General features: G+C 37.0%; 1 protein-coding gene across 6 annotated transcripts in view; it reads left to right on the top strand.

The window, feature by feature from the left end:
* The window catches only part of MCTP2 (multiple C2 and transmembrane domain containing 2), a 262,809-nt gene that overhangs the window by 39,246 nt on the left and 196,981 nt on the right, over positions 1–26,582 (top strand). For all 6 annotated transcript variants that reach the window (XM_055364239.2, XM_063698858.1, XM_055364238.2 and 3 more), the window contains exon 2: positions 25,988–26,520. In XM_055364239.2, the coding sequence (XP_055220214.2) occupies positions 26,056–26,520 (465 nt within the window). In that variant the 5' untranslated portion in view covers positions 25,988–26,055. The remainder of the gene's footprint in view (positions 1–25,987; positions 26,521–26,582) is intronic.

A 26,582-nucleotide genomic window follows, 5' to 3' on the forward strand; every position in this document is an offset into this window, starting at 1 on the left:
TATTCTTCTAAGATGATCAAGGAAGTGCGTGTGGGTGTGCATGCATTGGGAAATGAGGGGTAGCAGTCCAATCAATGAGTAATTACTGATTGAACACTGTAGCCAGAGAAGCATGTGCGTTTAGCGTGAGTGTTGCGTCTGTCTACCTCTGTGATCCAGCCTCTTCCGCTCGACCTTCAGCCCAATTTTTTTTTTTAGTTATCTAATCTGTTACTTTCATTTCCTTCTTTCCCACTCTCTTCTGAACCTACTTTAGGCAGGTTTTCTTCCCCATTCTGCCATCAAAACAATGCATATCAAGATTGTCAGTAATCTTCATTTCACTAAATGGATACATTCAAGATTATTGTTACTGGATCTCCAAACAGCACTTGAGGCTGTGACCACTTCCTCTATAAAACACCCTTCCTTTGGCTTTTCGGTTTTGGGTTCTATTTGTCATAAGATAACACCATATATTTTTTTCCCCTCTCTGGCTATGTCTTTCTAGTTTCCTTTGCAAGTTTATGCTGCTCTAAGAAACCACTAAGTGTTCGAGTTCTTTAAGGCTAATCGTCATAGTATAAGGCTTTTACATTTTTCTTGGCAATGTCATCCATTACCATGCCTCCAACTGTCATCTGAATTGCCAATCTCTTCAACATCTTTCTCTAGATGTGCCCTCTCTCTTTGCTTCACAATCGTGTGTCCAGCTGCCAATGTGGCTTTTCCAGTGGGACTTGTAAAACACAACAAAGTCAAGACTGATCTCAGGCTATCCCTTGAAAACCTGTACTTCTCAGCGAATTACCCTAGAACTCTCTAGTAGGGCTGGACTCAATATTGACATACCGTCTCTCATCCCCTTTAGTGAGTGCCGTTAATGCAGCAACATTGCTTTCTCAATATCTGTTGTCTTTACTGATAGAACAAGAAGATGAACAAATCAAAAGAACATAGATCTAAACAACACAGCCAACCACCTTTCACTAAATGGCATATATAGAACCCAGCAACTGCAGAATTAACCATGTGCTGGGCCACAAAGGAAGCCTCTAATTTCAGAGGACTGAAAACATACTGATTTGCTTTCTGACTTAATCCTCAGCAATTAGGCTAGAAGTCAATTACACAAACATAACTAGACAATCCCCATATAGAAATTAAGCACTATATTTCTAAAATCCAATATGTCATAGAATAAGATAGAAATCAGGAAATATATAGGAGCCAGACAGTCACCATGAAGTTCAATCGGTTGGTGACCTGGGACCACAGCAAAAAGTGCAAACGTGACTTCAATGCCCCCTCGCAGGTATGCAGGAAGGTCATGTTGTCCCTGCTCTCCAAAGAGCTGAGCAGAGATAGGATGTCTGCTCCATGCCCATCTGCAAGGACCATGAGGTCCAGGTGGTTTGAGGACACTACAGAGGTTAACAAATTGGCAAGTAGTCAAGGTGTACAGAAAGAAAGTCAAGGTGTATCCATCATTTCCCAATGCATGCACACCTACACACACTTCCTTGTGTCCCTTATTCAGAAAGAAATATGTCCTCTACATTGAGCAGGTGCAGTGTGAGAGGGCCAATGGCACCACCATCCCTGTGGGCCTTCACTTGAGCAAGGTGGCTCTCACCAGGCCAAAACTGGACAAGGATCAGAAAAAATGCTTGAATGCAAAGCCAAGTCTTGACAAGTTGGAAAAGAGACAGGCAAATATAAGGAAGAACTTATTGAGAAAATGCAGGAATGAATATAACTTGTTGTGCAACCATGGTTTAACTGGAGATTTTTGGCCTAGCATGTGTTTCTTTGGAGCTTATCAAAATGTCTCTGGAATATTTCATTTCCTATTTTGTTACCAGTGGTTCAGTGAATCTACTTTTGGAATTTCGATTAATAATTCTATGAGTGAAAATGGGAAATGCCTTAAAAAAAAAGAAATCAGGAAATATATTGAACTGAATGGTAACGAAAATGTGACATATTACAACTTGTGGAATGCAACTAATTCAGTGCTTAGGGGGAAATTTATAGCATCAGATGCATAAATGAGCAAAAGGTATGGTCTGAAAATCAATATCTAATTTTTCAATGTCAATAGTTTAGAAAAAGAATAGTAAATGAAACCGAAAGGGTATAGGTGTAGCAAAAAGGAAATAGTCGAAAACCAAAATTAATAAGTAAAATCAACAGAGGAAAAATTAATTTTAGAAGGTATTAATAAACTTGCAGGATTGTTCAGGAAAAAAAGCATATTACCAATATGAGCAATAAAAAGGGTTATTTTTAAACTAAACATGATATAGAAATGAAAAGCGTAGGATATTATGAACAACTCTAGTCCAATAAGCTAAATACTTTAACATGGACAAACTCCCCCCTCACCACAACAGCAAACATAACAAAACTGACAAAAGAGGAAGTAGAAATTATGAATGAATTGATGTCTATTAAATAATTTAAATTTATTATTAAAAATCTTCACATATATACACATGCATGCCAGAGAGCTTTACTGATGCATCCTTTTAAAAAATACCACCAATTTTACACAAACTTTCTAAGAAAATGGTAAAGGAAGTCATGCTTTCCAACTCTATGGTTTCTACCAAAACATCACAGGAATAGAAAATTATGACTACACTCTTTCATGAACATAGGTGTAAAAATCCTAAGACACTTAGCAAGTAGAGCTTAGTCTGATATATAAAAGTGTTATCCCAGTGGAATTTATTTCAGCAGTGAAAGGATGAGTAAAAACTTGCAGATCAGTATAGTTTCTCACATTAACAGAAAAGGAGGGAATCATATGATTGCTTTGAAGGTTGCAGAAGAAGCAATTACAGTGAATGCTACTTACAATAGAATTTTTTATCAAACTAGAAATAGAAGAGAATTTTCTTAACTTGATGAGTATTTATCTTAGAAAGCCTACAGAAAACATCATAATTAAATGATGAAATTTTTAAGATTCTTCTGAGAGTGTTTACAACTGAAGGGTGCCCCTTATCATTTCTATTAAATAACAGAATAAACAAGTCATAAGGATTAGGAAAAAATATAAAACTAGTATTAGTCACAGATGATCAGGTTGTACAGATACAAAATCTGAAAATAGATAGCAAAAATATGTTAGAAGGAATAACAGAAGTCATCAAGATCAGTATTTACAGGTAAATTTTACTTTTATATGCTAGTAATAAAGAAAAATTTAAAATGTCTATACTGAAAATTTCAAAAGATAATTGAGATAAATTTTAAAGTGAATTAAAGATTCTGTTTTCCATATCTTTACATTTTCTCCACTGTCTATTTTTTTCTGTTGCATCATCTATTTGTGCATCTGTAGACCACAAAATCAATGTCATATTTATTGCAACTCTCTGATAATCTTGATTATATCTTGCCTGTTCTGGACCCTTTACATTTCAGAAACATGGAACCTTTATTAAATCTTAAATCAACTTAAATCAATTTAACCTTTCTTAAATCAACTTGTAAGAAAGATAAGAGCAGGTGATAATAAAATAGAAAAAACATAGATGAAAAAGGTTGCCAAGATTTAGCAAACAAGAAATGATATTCTGTTTTATAAGCATTTTTTTTTTTTTTTTGAGAGACGGAGTCTCGCTCTGTTTCCCAGGTTGGAGTATAGTGGCGCGATCTTGGCTCACTGCAACCTCCGCCTCCCTGGTTCAAGCAGTTCTCCTGCCTCAGCCTCCTGAGTAGCTGGGACAGGCACTTCCCACCATGCCCAGCTAATTTTTGTATGTTTAGTAGAGACGGGATTTCACCGTGTTAGCCAGGATGGTCTTGATTTCCTGACCTCGTGATCTGCCTGCCTCGGCCTCCCAAAGTGCTGGGATTACAGGTGTGAGCCACCGCACCTGGCCTTTATAAGCATTTTTAAAGAAACAACTTTGGCTTCATTAATTCTTTGTATTCTATGCCAGAAAAAAAATACTAAAGATAATAGGGATATATTCATAAACAAGACAGAGATTAAAACAGCAATATAATGAAATTTTATGTTGGTATGTTTACAATCCTGGATAAAAATCTCTACTTTTCTAAAAAATATGGAACTTATTAAACTAATACAAGATGTAAAAAACCTAAATGAGTTTAAAACCAATGAAAAATTCAATTCAATCACCAGTTAAATAACTATTTTCAAGAAAAACTTTATGCACAGGCAATTTTATAGGTAAGTTCTAGCAATTAAGTAAGAAATTCCACTCTTACACTAAGTCTTTCTTTGCTGAAAGTAGTATAACACATGACTCAATCTAAACAAATAACAAAGGAAAAATTACAGGTTGATATTACATGTAAACTAGTATGGACAATAATATGTTCATAATCGGAATTCAACAATGGTATTTTTAAAATATTACAATACAAATAAGAAATATTTGGTTATATCTCAGAATGAAAAAGATAGTTTAACATTAGAATATCAATGTAATTTACTACATTAACAGATAAAAGGAGAAAAGAAACATGATTACTTAAACAGATGCAGGAAAAAAATCTTTTGGCAAAATTCAGCACTTGTCCATCTTAGGAGCTGTTGGTAAACTAAACCAAAAAAAAAAAAAAAAAGAGATATGTTCTTAGCCTAAAATGTCTTAAGGACTATTATGAAGATGGTTAATATCACAACTACTGTTACGTATTGATTTGGAAGCCCAAAAAAATAAAATTAAGTGACTTGAAAAAGATGACACAAAACTGTCCTCATTTGAAAATAATTTGCTTGTCTACATAGAAAATCATAGATAATTAGAGTTTACAGACACATTATTGGAGTTAAAAATGATTTCAAGAAAATGGTTGGAATTAGAATCCACATATAAAAGTCAATTGCTTTTCTACTTACTATCAGCTCATGAGGAAATTATAATACAATACTAATAACTACAAAATTATGAGATACCTAGGAATTAATTTATCAAAATATGGGCAAGATGCCTAGTAGGAAAATTTAAAAATATTACTAACTGGTCATTGAAGACTGAAGTTATATAGATACCATTGATCTAGTGATCATGCTTTTTAATATTTACCCAAATGAGTTGAAAACTTAGGTCCACACGAAATCCTGCACATGGATGTTTCTAGCAGCTTTATTTATAATTGTCAGAAAGTGGAAGCAGCCCAGAGGTTCTTCAGTAGTCAAATGGATAAACTATGGCACATCTAGACAATAGAATATTATTCAGAGATAAAAAGAAATGTTATCAAGCTATGAAAAGGCATGGAGGAACCTTAAATACATATTCATGAGTGAAGTAAGTTAGTCTGAAAAGGCTATGTAATATGTGATTCCAGCTCTTTGACATTCTGGGAAGGACAGAACTATAGAGACTATAATGCAATCACTGGCTACCAGAGGTTCAGGGGGAGGTAAGAGAGGGATGAATGGACAAAGCAGGGGATTTTTTATGACGTACAGAAACTACTCTGTATAATACTGTAAGGGTAAATACAGGACATTATATGTTTGTCAAAGCCCATAGAACTGTACAACACAAAAAGCCAACCTTAATTTACACTATAGATTTAGTTGTTAATCGTGTAAATATTGGTTCAACAATTGTATTATAACAAATGTATCACACTAATACAAGATGTAAATAAAAGCGAAGAAATGTATGTTAAAAAGGATGGACAGAGGTGGTATGTAGCAGAGGAAATCTCTATACTTTCTACACAATGTCTTTGTACATCTAAAACTGCTCTAAACATAGTTCATTACAAAAAAATATATAAAAAGTATGTTCATGGCTTGGGAGATGAAAATATCATGAAGCTGTCAAATGCCCTAATATTAATTTGTAAATTAATTGCCAGTCAGAATGTCTGCTGCTTTTATTCGGAGGTACAGATACCCAGACAAATGGATTCTAAAATTTGAATAGAAGAGCAAAGAAAATAGGAACCAATTTGAAGGACTACAAGGTGGACTGCTTGCTCAGCTCAGTATCAACACTTATGGTAAACCTATAGCAATTAATTATTATATGGTATTGACACAGGTATAGATAACCAGGTATAGTCCTCACCTATGGAAACTCTGTACCTGATAGGGATGGCATAGCAAATCATTAAGGGCTGGGGTTGGTCTTTGCGGTAAAGGGTGCTTTAAAATTAGATTATCCAAATGGATAAAGAAAGAAATATCACCCCCATCTAAAACCATTAACAATTCAGGATAGAGTAAATGACTGGTTATGAAACTTTAGAGCTTTCCTAGAAAAACATATGATAATATATTTATGACCTTGAGGATTTGATTTGATTTGATTTTGATTTTTCAACTGTTATTTTAGTTTCAGGGAGGTACATGTACAGATTTGTTACATGAGTAAATTGCATGTCACTGGGGTTTGATGTACAAATGATTTCAGGTAGTGAGCGTAGTACCTAACAGGTAGTTTTTTTTGAAAATCCCTCTCTCCCTCTACCCTCAAGTAGGCCGTGGTGTCTGTCATTCCCTTCCTTGTGTCTATATGTACTCAGTGTTTAGCTCCTATTTATAAGGGAGAACATGTAGTATTTGGTTTCCTGTTCCTTTGTTAATTCACTTAGGATAATGGCCTACAGCTCCCTCCACTATTATTGAATAGGGAGTCCTTTCTCCATTGCTTGTTATTGTCGAAGTTTGTTGAAGATCAGCAGGGTTATATAACCTGTTCCATTGGTCTATGTGTCTGTTTTTGTACCAATACCATGCTGTTAACAGTTGCTGTAGCCTTGCAGTATAGTTTGAAGTTGGGTGGTGTGATACCTCTGGCTTTGTTCTTTTTGCTTAGAATGGCTTTGGTTATTTGGTCTCTTTTTTGGTTTCGTAGGAATTTTAGAATAGTTTTTTTTTCTAAATCTGTGAAAAATGAGTGGTAGTTAATAGGAATAGCCTTGAATCTGTAAATTGCTTTGGGCAGTGTGATCATTTTTAACAATAGTGATTCCTCCAATTCAAGAGCATGGAATGCTTTTCCATTTGTTTGTGTCATCTCTGACTTCTTTTAGCAGTGTTCTGTAATTCTTGTTGTAGACATCTTTCACCTCCCTGGTTAGTTCATTCCTAGGTGTTTTCTTCTTTTTGTGGTTATTGTGAATGGGATTGTGTTCTTGATTTGGCACTCAACTTGTACATTACTGATTTATAGAAATGTTACTGATTTTTTTTACTTGATTTTGTATCCTGAAAATTTACTTGTTGATCAATTCTAGGAGCCTTTGAGCAGGGACTTTGGGGTTTTCTAGGTAAAGAATTGTATAATTTTTGAAGAGAGATAGTTTGACTTCCTCTCTTCCTATTTGGATGCCTTTTATTTCTTTCTCTTGCTTTATTGTTATGACTAGGACTTCCAGTACTATGCTGAATAGGAGTGGTGAGAGTGGGCATCTTTGCCTTGTTCTGGTTCTCAAGGAGAAAGCTTCCAGGTTTTGCCTGTTCACTATGATGCTGGATGTGGGTTTGCTGCTCTCTTTTTATTTATTATGTTCCTTTGATGCCTAGTTTGTTGAGGGTTTTTAACATGAAGGATTTTGGATTTTATCAAAAGCCTTTTCTGCATCTATTCAGATAATCATGTGTTTTTGCTTTTAGTTCTATTTATGTGATGAATCACATTTATTGATTTGCATAGTTTGAACCAAGCTTGCATCCCAGAAATAGTACTATATCATGGTGGCTTAGCTTTTTGATGTGCTGCTGGATTCAATTTGCTTGTATTTTGCTGGGAATTTTTACACCCGTGTTCTTGACCTGAAGCTTTTGTTGTTGTTGTGTCTGTGCCAGGTATTGATATGAGAATGATGCTAGCCTCATAGAATGAGTTAGGGAGGAATCACTCCTCCTTGATTTTTTAAAAATAATTTCAATAGGATTGGTACCAGCCCTTCCTTATGCATCTGGTAGTATTTGGCTGTAAGTTTTTCTATTCCAGGGCTTTTCCTTTTTTGTAGGTTTTTAAATTTTTTTAATTTTTTATTAGTGATTCAATTTCAGAACTCACTGTTGGTCAGATCAGAATTTCAATTTCTTCTTGGTTCAATCTTGGGAGGCTGTATGTTTCCATTTATCCATTTCTTATATGTTTTCTAGTTTGTGTGCATAAAGGCATCCATTAGTCTTGAGGGTTTTTTTTTTTTTTTAAATTTCTGTGGGGTCGTGGGTAACGTCTGCTTTGTTGTTTCTGATTGTGTTGATTTGGATCTTCTCTTTTTTTTTTCTTCATTAGTCTCACTACCAATCTTATTCTTTCAAATAACAACTTTTGGTTTCATTGACCTTTTGTATGGATTTTTGTGTCTCAATTTGATTCAGTTCAACTCCGACTTTTGTTATTTTTCTTCTGCTAACATTGGGTTTGATTTGCTCATTTTTCCAGTTCCTCTAAGTGTGATGTTAGATTGTTAATTTGAGATCTTTCTAACTTCTTGCTGTAGGCATTTAGCATTACACACTTTCATCTTAAACTCCAACTGTGTCCCAGAGATTCTGATATGTTGTGTCTTGGTTTTCATTAGTTTCAAAGAATTTCTTGATTTCTGCCTTAATTTCATTATTTACCCAAAAATCATTTAAGAGCAGGTTGTTTAATTTCCATGTTATTGTGTGGTTTTGAGAGGTCTTTTTTGTTTTCGTTTTTGTTTTTATTGAGAGTGTGATTAGTGTATATTTTTTAACTTGTTGAGAATTGCTTTATGGCCAAACATATGATGGATCTTAGGGTATGTGCCACATGCAGATGAGAATGAATGTTCTGTTACTGTTGGTTGGAGTATTCTGTAGAAGTCTGTTAGGTCCATTTGGTCAAGTGTTGAGTTTAGGTCTCAAATATCTTTCTTAGTTTGGAATACTAACAAAGTTTGACCTAACAATGTCAGTGGTTTGAAGTCTCCCCCTAGTATTGTGTGGATATCTAATTCTAGGCCTTTACAAGCTTGTTTTATGAATCTGGCTGCTCCAGTGTTGGGTACATATAAATTTAGGAGAGTTGATTCTTCTTGTTGAATTGAACCCTTTATCATTATGAAATGTCCTTCTTTGTCCTTCTTGATTATTGTTAGTGCACTCTGTTTTGTCTGGAAAAAAATAGGAACCCCTGCTTCTTTTGTTTTCTATTTGCTTAATAGATCTTTCTCAGTCCCTTTACTTTGAAGCTATAGATGTTGTTGCAGTTGAGATGGGTCTCTTGAAGACAACATGCAGTTGGGTCTTTCTTCTTTATCCAACTTGCCACTCTGGGTCTTTTAAGTGGGATATTTAGCTTATTTACATTCAAGGTTAATATTGATATATACAGGTTTGATCTTGTTGTTGTGATGTTCACTGTTTGTTATATAGTCTTGACTGTGCATTTGTTTTATAGTGTCAGTGTGCTATGTACTTCAGTGTATTTTTTTGATGGCCAGTAACAGTCTTTCATTTCCATGTTTAGCATTCCCATAAGGACTTCTTATAAGGCTGGTCTAGTGGTAACACATTCCCCTAGCATTTCTTGTCTGAAAAGGATTTTATATCTCCTTCACTTTTGAAGCTTAGTTTGGCTGGATATGACATTCTTGGTTGGAATTATTTTTTTTTAATATACTGAATATAGGCCCCCAATTATTTCTACTGAAAGGCCCATCTTTGCCTGATGGGATTCCCTTTGTATATGACCTGCCCCTTCTCTCTAGCTGCCTTTAAGAATATTTCTTTTGCAGGGATTTCAAAGAATCTGAAGACTCTATACCTTGGTGAAAGTCATCTTGTATAGTATCTTGCAGGGGTTCTATGAATTTCCTGAGTTTGCAGGTTGACCTCTTTAGTGAGGTCTGGGAATTTTCATGGATAATATTCTTATATCCTCAAATATGTTTTCCCAGTTGCTTTCTAACTCTGTGTCTTTCAGGAATGCCAGTGAGTGATAGGTGTAGTCTTCTACATAATCCCATATTTCTTTGAGGTTTTGTTTATTTTTTAAAATTCTTCTTTCTTTATCTTTGTCTGCCTGCGTTGATTCAAATAAGTTGTTTTTGAATTCTGAGATTCTTTTCTCAGCTTTCTCTCTTCTGTTAGTAATGCTTCCAATTGCAATCCAATTTCTGTCATGAGTGATTCATTTCCAGAAGTTCAGTTGATTCTTTTGTAAAATGATTATGACATCTTTCAGCTCCTGGGCCATTTTACTGTTTTCCTTGGATTGAATTTCAGCCTTCTCCTATATCTTGACGAGTGAGCTTCCTTGCTGTCTGGATTCTGAATTCTATGTGTGTCATTTCAGCCATTTTAGTCTGGTTAAGCATCATTGCTGGAGAGCTAGTGTGGTCATTTGGAGGTCAGAAGATACTCTGGCTTTTAGAGTTGCCAGAGATCTTGCACTAGTTCTTTCTCATCTGTATGGGCTGATGTTCCTTTAATCTTTTAAGTCACTGTCTTTTTGATGGGGCTTTTTGCTTTTATACTCTTTGATCCCCTTGAGGGTTTGACTGTGGTGCAAATTAGGTTTAGCCAACTGGCTTCATTTTTGGATGCTTTCAGGGAGGCAAGGCTCAGTTTAGCACTCCTGGCCTGCATGCCCTTATCACTGGGGGCTGGAAACAGGCCAGCAGCTTTGTTCTCTGGCCCCTCAAGGTTAAGCACCTGCTGTGCTGGAGGAGCTGAAGTGTTCACAGTCCACTAGCAGCAACACTCTGATGGGGGCTGCCAATAAAAGTGATCCAGTGGGGCGGTGGTGTGTCGTTATATGTGTGTGCACTGGTGAGGCAGTGGGAGGAGGCTGTGGGTGGGTACACCAGGCAGAAGAAGGCTGTGGGTGGGTGCACACCGGCAGAGGTCTTTCTGCAAAAGTACTCTGACAGGTAGGTGGGGTCTGCTGTTGAAAAACCTATGGCAGTGGCTGCTTGTAAATGCTTTGGCTGGGCAGCTGAGGCTGTGCTGTAAGTTGTATGGCCAGGCAGGGACCCTGGGAGAGGCCAGCAGACAGGTGGAACACTCAGATCAGATTGTTCCTGTCCCATAGCAAGACATCCTTGCTCTGTCGAGGTCCAACAGCTAACAAAGGCTAATGCTGCCTAGAGGAGTATGCCAAGCCTTGGGGGGTGGGCTTTCATGGCCATGCTCCATGGCAGATAGTCCCATGCCAACCCCCCTTGGCTTTGCACAGTCTGGAGTTCTGTCTCTGCTAACTATCTGAGAAGATCTCTGTGCCACCTTAAATATCTGGGGGGGTTGTGGGATATCCTGCAGCTGGGATCTCAAAGGTCTGTGGTGAAAGTGGACCACTCCATGCCTATTTCATTCACACCTTTCCTAGGAGCTGCTTGGGGCCAGGAATGAGTCTTACTGCTTGGCAACCCCATGTAGAGTTCCCAGCTGCTTACCTTTCAGCCCGGGGTCTACATCCTCCCTCTGTCCCCTCTCAATACCTTCTTTCTGAAGATCTGTTCAGAATATGCCAGTCTAATTGATAGTCTTGTCTCTCTTAGTGGCAGAAGCTATTCCTGGCTGCATTTAGTCAGCCATCTTGGCTGGTCCCCACCTTGAGTATTGTAAAACCATATGCATCACACATATTCCAACCCCAAAACACAATACATTAAAAAATTGATACATTGAACTCACCAAATTTTCTTTTTAAATGACTCTTGGCACCATATATTTTAAAAAGCTACTTATTAGATCCCCTTTCATCATTTCAGATTGGCAAATATACAGTCTTGCAATTATAGGTGCAGGCAAGGATGTTGCACAATGGGAACTCATTAACTGCATCAGGAATATAAATTAATATTCCTACTTTGGAGAATAGTTTGGCAATACCTAGCTAGTCAAGTTTAAAATATATGCAACCTACAAACCAATAATTCTACTCTGAGATATGGTGATTCTCAATGGGACCTTATTGGTAATTTGGACAGGATAAGTCCCTCTTGTGGAATATTTTGTATATCCCTAATTTGCACACACTATGAGTTATGTTCCCTACCATGGCCATTATAACAACCAAATATTCTTCACCCATTACTAATCACTTCTAACTGGAAGTTTATACTTGGCTGAAAAACTGAGAGAGAAACTGACATGTACATCAGAAGACAAGTCTAAGTATCTTCTTTAAATCCTTTTGTAGTGGTATAATAGAGTTAAGCATCTTAAGTAACCATCTCTGGAACATTAATCAATATATTATAGATCTTTCCATAATGCGATCCTATACAACTCTTAAAATGGCTTTAATGAAGCTACATTTATCATTGTGGGTAAAATTTGTGAAGGTAATGCTGATTGAAAAGCATGTAGTCATGTACAACTTATGTAAAGTTTATTAAAAATATGTTTATATATCCCTAAATAATATATAATAGAATACATGGATGCAATAAATTCAATTTTAGGACAGTGGTTTCTTCTGCTAGGGAATGGTGGGAAAGTCTTCACAGAGATGTACATAGGCAGTGTGATTGCACAGAAGTGCATATGAGAATGCATAGCCAGTGCTAAGAATCTTTGGAGCTTATTGGCCCAGGGATCTGAAAATGATTATGGGCTTAGGTATATGAAAAATAGCAGGGTTAGAACACTAAAAGGCCTTTACAACTATTTAGAATAAAAAAAGTTTTTAAAAAGATTAGGTAAGATCTCAGTTAAGGCAGGCAGTATAGTGTTGAAGCCCACTTTGTATTTTCGTTGAAATCTTAAAATTTTGATTAATATTTCAGGGTTCAGGTCTCTAAGACCACTCTCAGCTTTGGTAATTCTCTAGGAGGACTCAACCTTTCCTCCTACAGCTATGATTTACCCCAGGAATAGTAGGGAAAAAATAATAGTGGCAAAGAGAAAAGTAGATGAGAAAATCTGGAAGAACCCAGGCATAAACTTCCAAGAGTTCTCTCTCTGTGGAGTCACACAGGACATGTTTAATTCCTGCATCAGTGAGTTTGACAACATGTGTGAAATGTTTTCCACCAGGAAAGTTCCTTAGGGAGCTTTTTATTGGGAGCTGGTCACAAAGGCACCTCTGCCTAACGTGCTCAAATTCTAGACTCTCGGAAGGCAGATAATTAGTATAAACCAAGTTGTTTGCATACGGTTTGTGCATAGTGATCTTATCACTTAGCGTGGTGGGGAATCTCCCAAAATCCAAGTTACTGATGCCAGGTAAGGGCCAACCTTGCAGGCAGACCTTTAAAAACATAGCAACCTCAGACTAGCTAATTATGCTTTGCTTCACAATTTATTTTTTTTGTTGAATGGTACATTAACTTCGTTAGGGTTCACTTAAAAGTCACTTACACATTTTATTGAATTCATTCTGGTCATTTCAGGGCAAGATAGTAACTGTAAATATCTCATCAGAGATTGGAATTAAAGTGGATGTGTAAGTGTCTGAATGTTTCAGAAACCCTAGCTCCTTCCTTCCTTTCCTTTTCTCCAAACTTCTCCAAGCACACTATATGAATTTGGAATGATTGAAAAAGAGGTAAGCAGTTCTAGGGTCTTTTCAAATGACTGAGATTTCTAGGGGTCATACCCTGTCCCACTTCTAGTCATTAACCAGAGAAGATAGGATCTTACTTCTCTATTAATACGTTATGTGTCCTTCCAAGAACATGGATGGTGAGGCTGAAAATTTCATCTGGTTCTTTTAGTTGATCTTAATTTTGAAGGGGTTTCTGTCCACATGGTATAATTTTAAATAGTATGTCTAGTATATGAAATGATTCTCCACCTGTAATTAGATTACACATTTAGTAAAAATTTGAAATGGTAGATAGGGAATCTGTGTTTTGGAAGAAAAGAGCCAAATTTATCTTAAAAGCAGGGAAATGGTTTGTTTATCCTCTGGAAATGATCTAGAGAGAGATTTTTATGAAGGATAATCTCCTTTAGAAAAGAGGAGAGATTTGTTTTTGCCGCAAGCATAATTAAATGCACTAAGGTATGTAAATTCTTTTCCCAGTTCTATTAAAGTGCAGAATAATCTGTCTATATAATTACATTTGCCTTTATCTTTATCATAAGGTAGGCATACACCATCAGATTTTTTACTGTTATTGACCCTATTTTTATTATTATTTTTCCCTCATGTTAAAATGACGTGATATGAAATTTCCTTTCTACTGGTAAGAAAAACAAATCTTGATGGTTAATTAAAAAGATATCCAGTAATGACACATTCTGACTAGTGACTGCTTGTTAGTCTGTTATTTGGATTGATACTAGATTGTGAAAGCCAGACCTTTTTGTCACATTTATATTAAAAAAGAAGTTTGAGAAACAATCTGAGTCAGTGTTACTGAATAGCTCTAAAATGCTCTGTAAAATTATGCTGTTCCATTCTGAGAACCTCTTTCCTACCTTCCGGTTCTTATTCAGGTGACGTTGCAGTTTGAGCTCAATCAGAGATTTGGGGGCTGGTATTAAAAAGGTTTGTTTTCTTTTTCTGCTTGGCCAATTGCTAGAGGCCAGCTGGGGAGGATGTCTGGCTTAAAACCATAATAAATGAAGCTTCCATTAGGCTCCTCGGCTTGGGGCCATTTCCTGTAAAGACCTTGCTCTGCCGTTAGTGGTTTGGAGAGGGAAAATGCATATTTTTGTTCAATAAATGAAAGCTGAAGATTACCAGGTAGGGTAGCATGGGTATCATGTTTTGTGAAGAGATCCTGCTCTTCAAGGATTACATTTTAGCTTGTAGCCTTTTGAGTGTTTATGACAATAACCTATGAACTTGAGTCATGGTAGAAAATGGAACAAATATGTTTATTTTTAAATATCCTTCGAGAGGAAGCAAACAATATAATATTCAGATAGTTGAATTTGTCTCAGCAGCGTTTCCAAACCTGACTCTTAGATTTATTATTTCTTTAAGTTTTGCTTTGTCTGGAAAATAAAAATACATTGGTCATTGGAGAAGTAACATTTTCAGGCATAGGAGAGACCAAGCGTACATTACCTTTACGTACTTTAAGAACACTTTTTTTTTTTTCTGGACACATCTTTTTATGTTTATATGTTTGTAATTCTTTATACATGGTTGTTTATTCTGTTGTTTTATTCTGTATTTTATGCTGTTGTTGCTTATTCTGGAAAATATATTGTTCTGGGAAATACGCTGTTTATTGGAGAAGTGACATTTTCAGGTACAAAAGAGTCCAAGGGTGTATTAGCTTTACACACCTTAAGGATCCTTATTTTCTCTGGGCATATCTTTTTGTGTTTATATGTTTATAATTTTCTGCACGTGGTTGTGTACTACTCACATACTTGGAGAAACTATGGTCAGCGTGCTTTGCAAAACTTAAATGAGTTCCGGTTCTGAATAAGATAGAATAAAAACACTTCAACGTTTTTCTTCCACTGAACACAAATATGAAATATATGGTAAAGCTAGTTGAAGTCTCAGAAAAGTAAAGCTACAGCTTCGACAAACAGGAAAGCCATTCTCCTCATTCATCGGATTGGCTCCTGCAGTTTCCCAGTACCAACTGCTTACTGTCTCTATCCACAGATCCCCTGGAGCTGGGTCATGACAAAACTGGACCATTTATCCAGCGTGAATTTAATGCAGTCCCAGATCCAGATGTTAGCAGTGGATCTCAGAGAGAAGGAGAGAGAAAGAGATGACCTCTAGCTGTGGCCCAAGGAGAAAAGGGAAGTCCTGAAGCTAAGAGGGAGGGGGAAATCCCCTACCTTGTGTGCCTCCTTTATCTCACTTTTGTCATGCCCCGGCTCCCCAACAGTCTTGTGGTGGAGGCAGTGGCAGCAAAAGCAGCTGGTGGTAGGAAACTGCAGAAGCAAAAATAATGGGTTAGGGAGGGGCATGTGCTTTCTCTTCGGTAAAATAGAGCTATTTGGTAGCTCTTAGTGGTGCCAATTGGGTTTTTAAATTTGTTTTGTTTTTTAAATCTCTCTGTGTCTTCCCCACAACCCTGGTATGATCATAGATGTAGGTTGTTCTCGATTGTTGAATGAAAAAGGGTGAGTTCTAGGATGCCAGAAAGTATCACAGGAGACAGTTGAGAAGGAAGGGCTTGGGAAATGATCAAATACATTGTGGACTCATGGACTCATCCATAGCCTGAACATACATGGATCTGATCTTTATTAGCGTACCAATGACTTTGAGAATGGAGTTAATGGGTAGAACTCCACTCCACTCAAGTCCCAGACTGACCTTACATCCTATACAAGCAGGGCATATCTAAATGAACCTGCATAGCTATTGAAAACTAAACTGATAATTGGAACCATAGCCAACAGAAGGTGGGCTAAAATTTATGGCTAGAAGCTAACCAGATCAAGTGCTTCCTAAAACAATGATATCAGCATCTTTGTAGACTTAAATAAAGCAGAGAGTTTTATAACATTCAAAATGTCCAAGGTATAATTTATATTGGTTCATGAAGAAATGTAAAAATGTTAACTCACATAGGAAAAGGCAATTAACAGATGAAAATGAAAATATGACTTTAAAGGAGCTATTGTAGAATGCTCAAATGAATAATCATGAGTCTTGAAATAAAAGTTAAGATAGAAACTATAAGCAAGGAAAGATGTGAAGTGGCACCAATGGAAACCAGAACTGAAAAATACAATAGTTGCCTGCCCCACCCATTCTCCACCCATAAAAAACAAACCTCACTGTATGGATTCAATAGCAGACTGGGGATGACAGAGGAAAGAGTCAGTAAAACTGAAGATAAATCAATAAAGGTTATCCAATCTGAAGAAAGAAAAAGAAGATTGAAAAATAATAGAGTCTCCAGGATTATGAACAATCACAAAAGGCATAATATTTGTATCACTGGAGTGCCAGAAGGAAAGGAGAAAGTGAGTAAGCCTCAACAAGTATTCAAAGAAATGATGGCTGAAACATTGATAGATTCAAGAAGCTAAGCTAACCCCAAATAGGATGAATCCAAATAAACACACACCCAGGCACATCATAAACTGCTAAAAACTTAAAAAAAAATTGAAGTCAGTCAGAGCAATGATAACTGATATATGGAAGAACAATGATTCAAATGGCTGAGATTTCTCATCAGAAATCATGGAGGCCAGGAGAAAATGGCACATCCATTTTTCAAGTGTTGAAAGAAAAATATAGAATTCAATATCTAGCTAAAATATCCTTCAGAAATGAAGGTGAAAAATATATTCTCAGATTGGGAAAAACTAAGAGAATTTGGAGGCAGCAGACCTGCCACAAAATAACAAGAAGGCCTTCTTAAGCAGATGAGAAATGGTACAAGAATGAAATATGGAATATCAAAATCAAGGAAATGCAAGTGAAAAATACAATAGCCTTTCTATTTTAATTGAATGAATAGACTATCTTAAAATTTAACAGACCATTTATTTTCTCTTGAAATTAAGTATGGCTTATGGTTGAAATCAAAAGTTAAACATGGTCTGATACAAATTTTCACTGTATTTAGATGTAATATATAAGACAACTTATGTATTATTATATTATGGGAGAAGAGACCTATATGCTGGTATGGTAGACAGGATAATCTCCCTTCCCTAACCCCAGATACCCACATCCTTATCCCAGGATCCTGTGAATATGTTACATTATGTGGCACAAAGGACTTGTAGATGGGATCTAACAGACTTTAAGATAGAATAACCTTTGTTTTCCTGGTGGGCCCAATCAAGTAACATGAGCCCTTAAAAGTGGAAGAGGAAAACAAAATAGTGGGATGCATCAATGAGAGAGACTTAACTCACTGTTTCTGGCTTTGAAGATGGAGAAAGGGGTCAGGGAATGTGGGCGGCCTCTAAAAGCTAAGATCAGTCCTTAGCTGACTGATCAGCTAAACATGGCTGTTGATGAAAATTTTAAACAATGGAATTTTGCTAAGGCTGAGAAAGATAAAGAAATGGATTATCAACTAGAGCCTCCAAAAAAAAAAAATGCATTCTTGTCAGCGCTTTGATTTCAGCCTGACAAGACCCATCTCAGACTTTCTCAGAACTGAAAAGTAATAAATTTATCTTTTTAAGCCACTAATTTTTTAGTTATTTGTTATGGGAGCAATACAAAACAAATGCAGGTGATCTGGTTTCTCTGTTCCAATTGAAGTGGTAAAATATTAATTCTAAATAAAATGTGGAAAGTTAACTATACATACCGTAACCCCTAGAATAATCACTGAAAGTTTATATAGAGATATAGTCAAAATCATAATTGATAAATTAAAATGGAACACTATAACCTCAACAAATGAAGAAGGGCGAGAACAGAAAAAATGAAAAACAGAACAAGAAGGAAATGATAAAATGGCAGACCTAAATCCAGACCTATCAATTACTATGTTAAATATAAATGGTCTAAACAAACCAACTAAAAGCTAGAGATTGTCAGACTGGATTTAAAAAAATGTCCTAGCTATGGGCTTTCCATAAGAAACTCACTTCAAATATATTGTTATTGTAAGCTGAAAAGCAGAAAGGATGGAGGGAAATAAAACCCACACAAACACAAACCAAAAGTAAATTAGCATGGCTATGTTAAAATCAAACAAGATAGGCTTCAGAGCTAGAAAATCATCAGGGATAAAGACAGACATTACATATTGATTGAAGGGTTAGTTCGGGAAGAAGCTATAACAATCATAAATGTGTGTGCAGTAACAGAGCTTCAAAATACAGAAGCAAAAACTGATGTAACTGAAAGGAGAAGTAGAGAAATTCACAACTATAGTTGAAAAATTACTCCTGTCTCAGTAATAGAAGATCAGCAAGGACATAGAAGAACTGAACTATCAACCAACTGAATCTAATGGACATTTATACAATACTCCACTCAACCATAGTAGCATATACAGTCTTTTCAAATGCATATGGGACATTTACCAAGACAGACCACATTGGGGGTCATAAGTCAAACCTTAACAAATTTAAAAGAAAGTCATAAAGAGAATGACTTCTGGTCATAACTGAGTTAAACTGGAAATTAATAAAAAGATAGAAAAATCTTCAGATACTTAGAAATTACCAATATACTTTTGAATAAACCATGACCTAAAGAGAAAGTTTCAAGAAAAATAAAAAATAATAAAAGTGAGGCCGGGTGTGGTGGCTCACACTTGTAATCCCAGTGCTTCGGGAGGCCAAGGTGGGTGGATCACTTGAGGTCAGGAGTTCAAGACCAGCCTGACCAACATGATGAAACCCTGTCTCTGCTAAAAATACAAAGTTGCCGAGTGTGGTGGCATATGCCTGTAATCCCAGCTATCTGGGAGGCTGCGGCAGGAGAATTGCTTGAACCGGGGAGGTGGAGGTTGCAGTGAGCTGAGATTATGCCACTGCACTCCAGCCTGGGCTACAAGAGCGAAACTCTGTCTCAAAAAAGAAAAAAAAAAAAGTGAAAATAAAACATAATTTTACATAATACATGACCCAAAGAGGAAGTTTCAAGATAAATTAGAAAATATTTTAAACAGGAAAAAAAGCGAAACTCTGTCTCAAAAAAAAAAAAAAGGGAAAATAAAACATAATTTTACATAATACATGACCCAAAGAGGAAGTTTCAAGATAAATTAGAAAATATTTTAAACAGGAAAAAAATGAAAATGACATTTCACATCTTGTGGCATGCAGCTAATATGTAGCCTTAAACCTTATTTTTAAAATGAAGAAAATGCTCAAAGCCATAATCTAGGCCGGTGGTTGGCAAACTTTCTCTCTGTATGTTTGGACAGTAAATATTTTAGGCTTTCTGGGCCATATGGTATCTGCCACAACTATTAAACTCTACCATTGTGCAAAAGCAGTCATCGCCAATATGTAAACACATTAGTGTGGCAACATTCAATAAAACTTTATGTATAAAAACAGGTAGTTGTATTGATTTGGCCTGTAGATTACCACCCTCTGATTTAGCCACCACCTTAAGAAAATAAAAAAAGTAAGACCAAATTAAACCTAAATCAAGAAGAGAGAAATAAATCATAAAGACAAGAGTAGAAATGTATGATATTGAAATAGTAAAACAATGAAAATTAAAAACCCAAATCTGGTTCTTTGAAAAATAATCCATAAAATTGATAAACCTCTAGCACTATACTTACTGGAGAAAGACTGGATGCTTTCTAAGACTGAGGGGGAAAAAAAGGATATGCATTCTCACTCATACTATTCACTATCTTATTTGAAGTCTTAGTCCAATAAGGCAAGAAAAAGAAAAGGCATAGCATATGGAGAGGAAGAAATAAAAATACCCAACATGATTTTTTGTGAAGAAGACCTAAAGGAATATAATAAAAGCAATACGTAAATTTAGGAAGTTACAGGATACAAAGCCAATATAAAAAAATTCAGTCGTATATGTTTATGCTGAAAATACACAATTGGAAACAAAAATGAAAAGCCATTTACAGTCCCTTCAACAAAAATGAAATACAAATCAACCTAATAAAACATGTACTGGGTATGTGAGCTAAAACCGGAGAATGCTGATGAAAGAAACGAAGGAAGACCTAAATAAATGGAGAGACCTGCCATGTGCTTGTATTGGAGACTAAACATAGTAAATATGTCAGCTCTCTCCAAACTGCTCTATTTATTGAAAACAATACCAATCAAAATGTTACAGTATCTTTTTTATAGAGAGTAACTCATTCTAAAATCTATATAGAAATACAAAAATCTGGAATAGCTAAACAAATTTGGAGAGGTCACACTACCCAATTATAAGACTATCATGCTTCAGCAATCAAAATGGTATTGGAATAGTTACATAGATCAATGGAAGTGAATAATGAGTCAAGGTTATATACCTACACAGATGTAGCATAGATTTTTGATGAAAGTACAAAAGCAGTTCAGTGGAGATATTACAGTCTTTTAAAACAATGACATTGGAAAAAATCATTCACATGTAAAAAATGAACCTTAAACTAAATATAACACTATACAAAAGTTAAATAAATTATAAATTAAATATAAAATGTAAAACTATATTACTATTAGAAAACATGGGAGAAAACCTTTGTTAATTGGGATTAGACAAGGAGTTCTTACACATGACACCAAAAGTATATAACATAAAATTTTTAAAAATGGCTTGTTAGACTATATCAAAATTAAAAACTTTTACTGTGCAAAAGACACTACTAAGAATGAGAAGACAAGCTACAAAGTAGGGGAAATATTTGTGAACTATGTTTTCAACAAAGGACTAATACCCAAAATATTTAAAGAACTCTCATAACTCAACAATAAGAAAACCCAGTTTCTAAAAATTGTGTAAAAGTCTTGAATAGACAGCTTATCAAAGTAGATAAAAAGACAGGAAATGCATAGAAAGGTTTTCAACATCACACGTTATTAGGAAAATGAAAATTAAAAACCCGGATGTTGATAATACTGGGTTTTTCAGTATTATCAACTGAAAAGGCTTGGCCCCAGAGGGCCGGCCTTACTCCAGGCCACGGTCTTCCTACACCTCGGTGCCCAGCAGTCTGTCCACTGCAGGGATCTTTCCCAAGAGCAGCAGTAGCTCATACACATACCTATTAGAATGGCTAAAATTAAAAGTCCTGATAGTACTAAGTCCTCAGTAGGATATAGACAACTGGAATTCTCATAATTGTTGGCGGGAATGCAAATTGGTCTGGTAAAGTCTGGCAAAGAGTTATCAGGTTCTTTATAAAGTTAAACATTCACTTATCATATGACCCAGCAATCTCACTCTTTGGCATTTATCCCAGAGAAATGAGAACATATATTCATACACAAAAAACCTGTACGCAAATGATTATAGCAACTTTATTTGTAAGAATTCCAAATTGGAAACAACCCAAATGTCCTTCAAGGGGTAAATAGATTAATTGTGGTACATCCACACAATGAACTACAACTGTCAGCAACAAAAAGTTCAACTACTGACATGTGCAGCAACTGGATGAATCTCAAAGGTAACGTGCTGAGTGAAAGAAGCCTGTCTCTAAAAGTTACATACTACGTGATTCCGTTTAGAAAACATTCCCCGAAAGACAAAATGATAGTGATAGAGAATAGAATGGTGGTTTGCAGAGGAAGGAAGTGGGGGCCCGGGAGCGCATGATCCTTTGGGGATACACAGACCCCTCTGTGTCCCGATTGTGATGGTGTAAACACACATCTGTAAATGTGTTAACATTATAGAACTGTGCACCAAAAGTGAGAAAAAAGCCAATTTTGTTTTAGAATGATTTCAAAAATAAAGTTGAAAAAGTCATTTCTTAACAAAACAAAGATGGTGAAACTGTTGCTTCCAGTGTCCAGGGGTTAGGTATATCCCTGCTTTCTACTTGAATTTCTCTTGAATATTTTATAATGTACCAGTAATATGTGCATTCCTACCAGCTTCACCCCCTCAAAGGAGAGAAACTCTCTCCTGGCACAGGACAGTGTAGTGCATGGAGAAGATAAACATTTTTCCACTTAGACACATTCTTTAGAGATGCAACTTTGTTTACACCAACTCCTTTTCTCATTTTCTTGGAGATGTTTTTGGTTTGCATAGATACACAGATTACAAACCTCTTCATTTCATAAGAGGCTAATTCCCATTCCCAGTCTCCCTTCCAAATAGGAGATTTCCCTCAAAGGGGAATGTAAGCCTCTCCCCTAGGATTCCTAAGCTTTGATCTGCACGGTAACACCAGGGAGATTTGTTGGAAGGCAGATTCTTGGGACTCACGTTCATTTCCTGTGGTGGAGCCCAGGACTGTCTACTTTTATTTATATTTATTTATTTTGAAACTTTTTTCTCTTTATTTTTCTTTTCTTTTCCTTTTTTTTTTTTTTTGAGACAGTCTTACTCCATCACCCAGGCTGGAGTGCAGTGGCGCAATCTCAGCTCACTGCAACCTCCGCCTCCTCGGTTCAAGCAATTCTTGTGCCTCAGCCTGTCAGTTCCTGGCATTACAGGTATGAACCACCATACCTGGCTAATTATTTTTATTTTTAGTAGAGGTGGGATTCTGCCATGTTGGCCAGGCTGGTCTCGAACTCCTGACCTCAAGCCATCCACCCGCCTTGGCCTCCCAAAGTGCTGGGATTACAGGTATGAGCCACCACACCTGGCCGGGACTGGGTGTTTTTACAGACACAATCTTGATGAGTCTCTTTGGGGTGCTGTAGGGAACCTCTTTGAGAAATTCTATAGAGCCAGGAATTTAAACTTGTGATATATCTGTCTGTCTCCATCTCGATAGCTCTCATTACTTGTGTTGAAACACATATGGCTCCATCTAACTGTTTTAAGCATTGTACAGTATCCCACTGTGTGAGCGCATCTGAAGCTGCTCCCACAGAAACCACAGTGCTGCTTCTCTGGGCTATGTTCAGGTATACTTTATTTCACACATGTGCTGAGTCTTCAGCAGCAGCCACTGCATGACATATGGGTCATTCCCAAACTTCAATCTCGTTGTTTTTGCTGAGAAGGTACTGGCCACCTTCTCCATTTTTACGTTTTCCATATATATTACTTTCTTTACAACAGACTTTTCAGTTATTTAAATATTTTCTTTCTCTTTCAGCTTTAGATTTTTAGTTCATCAAAATGCTTCTTCTGTCAAAAATTCTATCTGTACAAAAAAATAGCCGGGCATGGTGGCGTGTGTCTGTAGTCCCAGCTATTTGGGAGGCTGAACTGGGAGGGTCGCTTGAGCCCAGGAGTTCGAGGCCGCAGTGAGCTGTGATCGTGCCATTGCACTCCAGCCTGGGCAACTGGAGTGGGACCCTGACTCAAAAAAAAAAAAAAAATTCTGTCTGGTTGTAATAAGTGTGGAATTTGTATAAATTCTTTTTCTCAGATGTCTCAATTGCATTGTTTTAACTTCCACATACATGATACATTTTTTCAAGACTGCCCTGTGTCCTGAGTTTCTCATAGTACCTGTCACATTGCAGGTGCTCTGGTTGTATTAGCTGGTTTGACATTTCCCATTTCTTACAGATTCCTCCCGGGTCTCCATAGAGTGCTCCCTACTCTCCTTCATTAAATGCTAATTGAAGGAAAATATTGCTATATGAAAATAGAAGCAATGCCTTTTATCGTATTTGCAAGTCAAGTTATGAGATGTGAATTGAATGTACTTGTGTATTGCTAACGTGAAATTCAAGTTTCTGTTTAGGATAACGTTTTTAAAAGCTGCAAAAAAAGTTGTAAAATATTTTAAACATTTAAAGCCAAAATGACCCAATACCAAGTAATTGAAACAATTTTAAAAGTCGCTAACATTGTATTAAACATTTACTCCATACCTAGCACTGTTCTAGGTACCAAAGCACTTTCTGTGTATTAGTCCATTCAGTCCTCACCGCAGCCTCCCGGGGTACTTACTGTTAAACTCATCTGTAACATGGGAATAACAGTGAGACACAGAACTCTTACATAACTTGATTAAGATATCCAAACAAGAAATGATGAGAATAATGATAGAGACAGCTTTCTGTGTCTGAGCACTTAAAAGCATCAGACACTGTGCTTTCTACTTTGTGTCATCGTATCTGTAAACTAGGTAATCTCGTCCCCACTGGGTGGGTGAGGCAATGGAGGCTTAGTGAAGTGATTTGCGCCTGGTCCTACATCTAAGTAGAACAGAGTAAATCAGAATTGTAACCCATGGAGTCTGTTTTGAGAGGCCAAGCTCTTAATCTTTACATTGTCTGCAGAAGATATGAAGTTCATCCTGGGAGAAGCTCTTGCCATGCGCTGGTCATTAGGCAAGGGCTATAGAGACAAAGTCCTGACTTTCAGCAGGCAAATGGCTGCACACACCCTGATCTCTGGCTCTCTGGACCGTTCTTCACAATGATAAACTGTCCTCTCCTTGAAGGAGCTGGGGTGGGGCACAACAGCCAGGGTCCTTGATTTTAGAAAATGTGATTTGTGGAAGCTCTTGGCCTCTTTTGGCCTCAGCCAAATGTGGCAAAATACAAACAGGCCGGGTCTCAGTGTCTGCCCATCCTGTTCTTTTTCATACTGAAAGGATTTATTATGAGGCATGTGACACATAAAATAAGGGTTATTTCTGCAAATTTGATTTTGATTTGATCCCTGATGAGTTCAACCTGTTATATCCCAAATCACCACTTTCCTCCACAGCATTTACCCTACTCTGTAATTACGTATTTACTGTATGTGTGAAGCATCCTTATCCCTCATAACCAACTGTTAGTGAGCCACACTTTCATTCACATTCTCAGGCTACATCTCAGAAGCTTGCTTTGTTTAAGGGCTTCATTATGGGAATTTTGTCATTTCTTCTGAATAAGAACAAAACTCACATTTTGATACATGTTTTTTGCTCTAATCACCTGTATGTGAATATAAATTTGAAAGATACTAGATGGAATCCTAGTCGATAGGGCCATGTTTTTGTTCTTGAAAACATACACTTAATTCTGGGAAGGAAGTTGACATGGTTAAAGCAGGGATCAGCAAGCCACAGTCTGCTGGGTTTGCAAAGTTTTATTACAACACAGCCACATTCTTTCATTTAGGTATTGTGTCTGTCTCCTTTGATGTTGCACAGCAGAGTTGAGTAGTAGCGACAGACACCATCTGGCCCACAAAGTCTAAAATATTTAATAACTGGCCTTGCACTGAGACTGTTTGTTGACCTCCAGTTTAGAGAAGTAGAAAGTCCCCACCCCTTGATCATACTGAAGAACAGCTGCTGTTGGTGTTCTCGTGAATGTCTTTAGCTCCGCTTCCTCTGGGAAGGAAATAAGACAGTTATCTCTTCATGAAGCATTTTTTTTTGGTGCCAACCTTATCATCTCATTCTTCGTTTTAATGTTTCTACAGTTGCTGTGATAAAATTCTTTTAAAAAGTTCTTTAAAAATGCTTTTCCCAATATTTATACAAGCTACCAATCAAATGTTGCAGTCTTAATCATTTACTGGAAACTGTAAGATTTTTGAGTCGTGTTTCACACTTTGATGTGCCTTACTGCCACCAAGAAGGTTCATGGTTTTTTTTTTTGTTTTTTTCATAGGAGTCATTGCAGTTGTTTTCAGTAGAGGTGTACTTCTGAGAAGTGGCTTCTTGGGTCTTCATGCAGCCATGGATCTGGATAAACCATCTGTTTGGGGCTCATTAAAACAGCGGACCAGGCCATTGTTGATCAACTTGAGCAAGAGGAAGGTGAAAAAGAACCCAAGTAAGCCCCCAGATCTAAGGGCAAGGCATCACTTGGACCGCCGTCTCAGCCTCTCTGTGCCTGATCTCCTGGAGGCTGAGGCCTTGGCCCCAGAGGGCCGGCCTTACTCCGGGCCACAGTCTTCCTACACCTCGGTGCCCAGCAGTCTGTCCACTGCAGGGATCTTTCCCAAGAGCAGCAGTAGCTCCTTGAAACAGTCTGAAGAAGAATTGGATTGGAGCCAGGAGGAAGCCAGTCACCTCCATGTGGTGGAAACAGACTCAGAGGAGGCCTATGCCTCTCCTGCTGAGTGGAGACGGGTGTCCAGCAACGGCATCTTTGATCTTCAGAAAACTTCCCTTGGAGGGGATGCACCAGAAGAGCCAGAGGTGAGAATAGGGCTGGGCTCTCATTTTTTTTTTGTCTCTCTCTCTCTCTCTCTTTTCCTCTC

The sequence above is a fragment of the Gorilla gorilla genome, chromosome 16, assembly GCF_029281585.2.
Source record: "Gorilla gorilla gorilla isolate KB3781 chromosome 16, NHGRI_mGorGor1-v2.1_pri, whole genome shotgun sequence".
NCBI classification, from domain to species: Eukaryota; Metazoa; Chordata; class Mammalia; order Primates; family Hominidae; genus Gorilla; species Gorilla gorilla.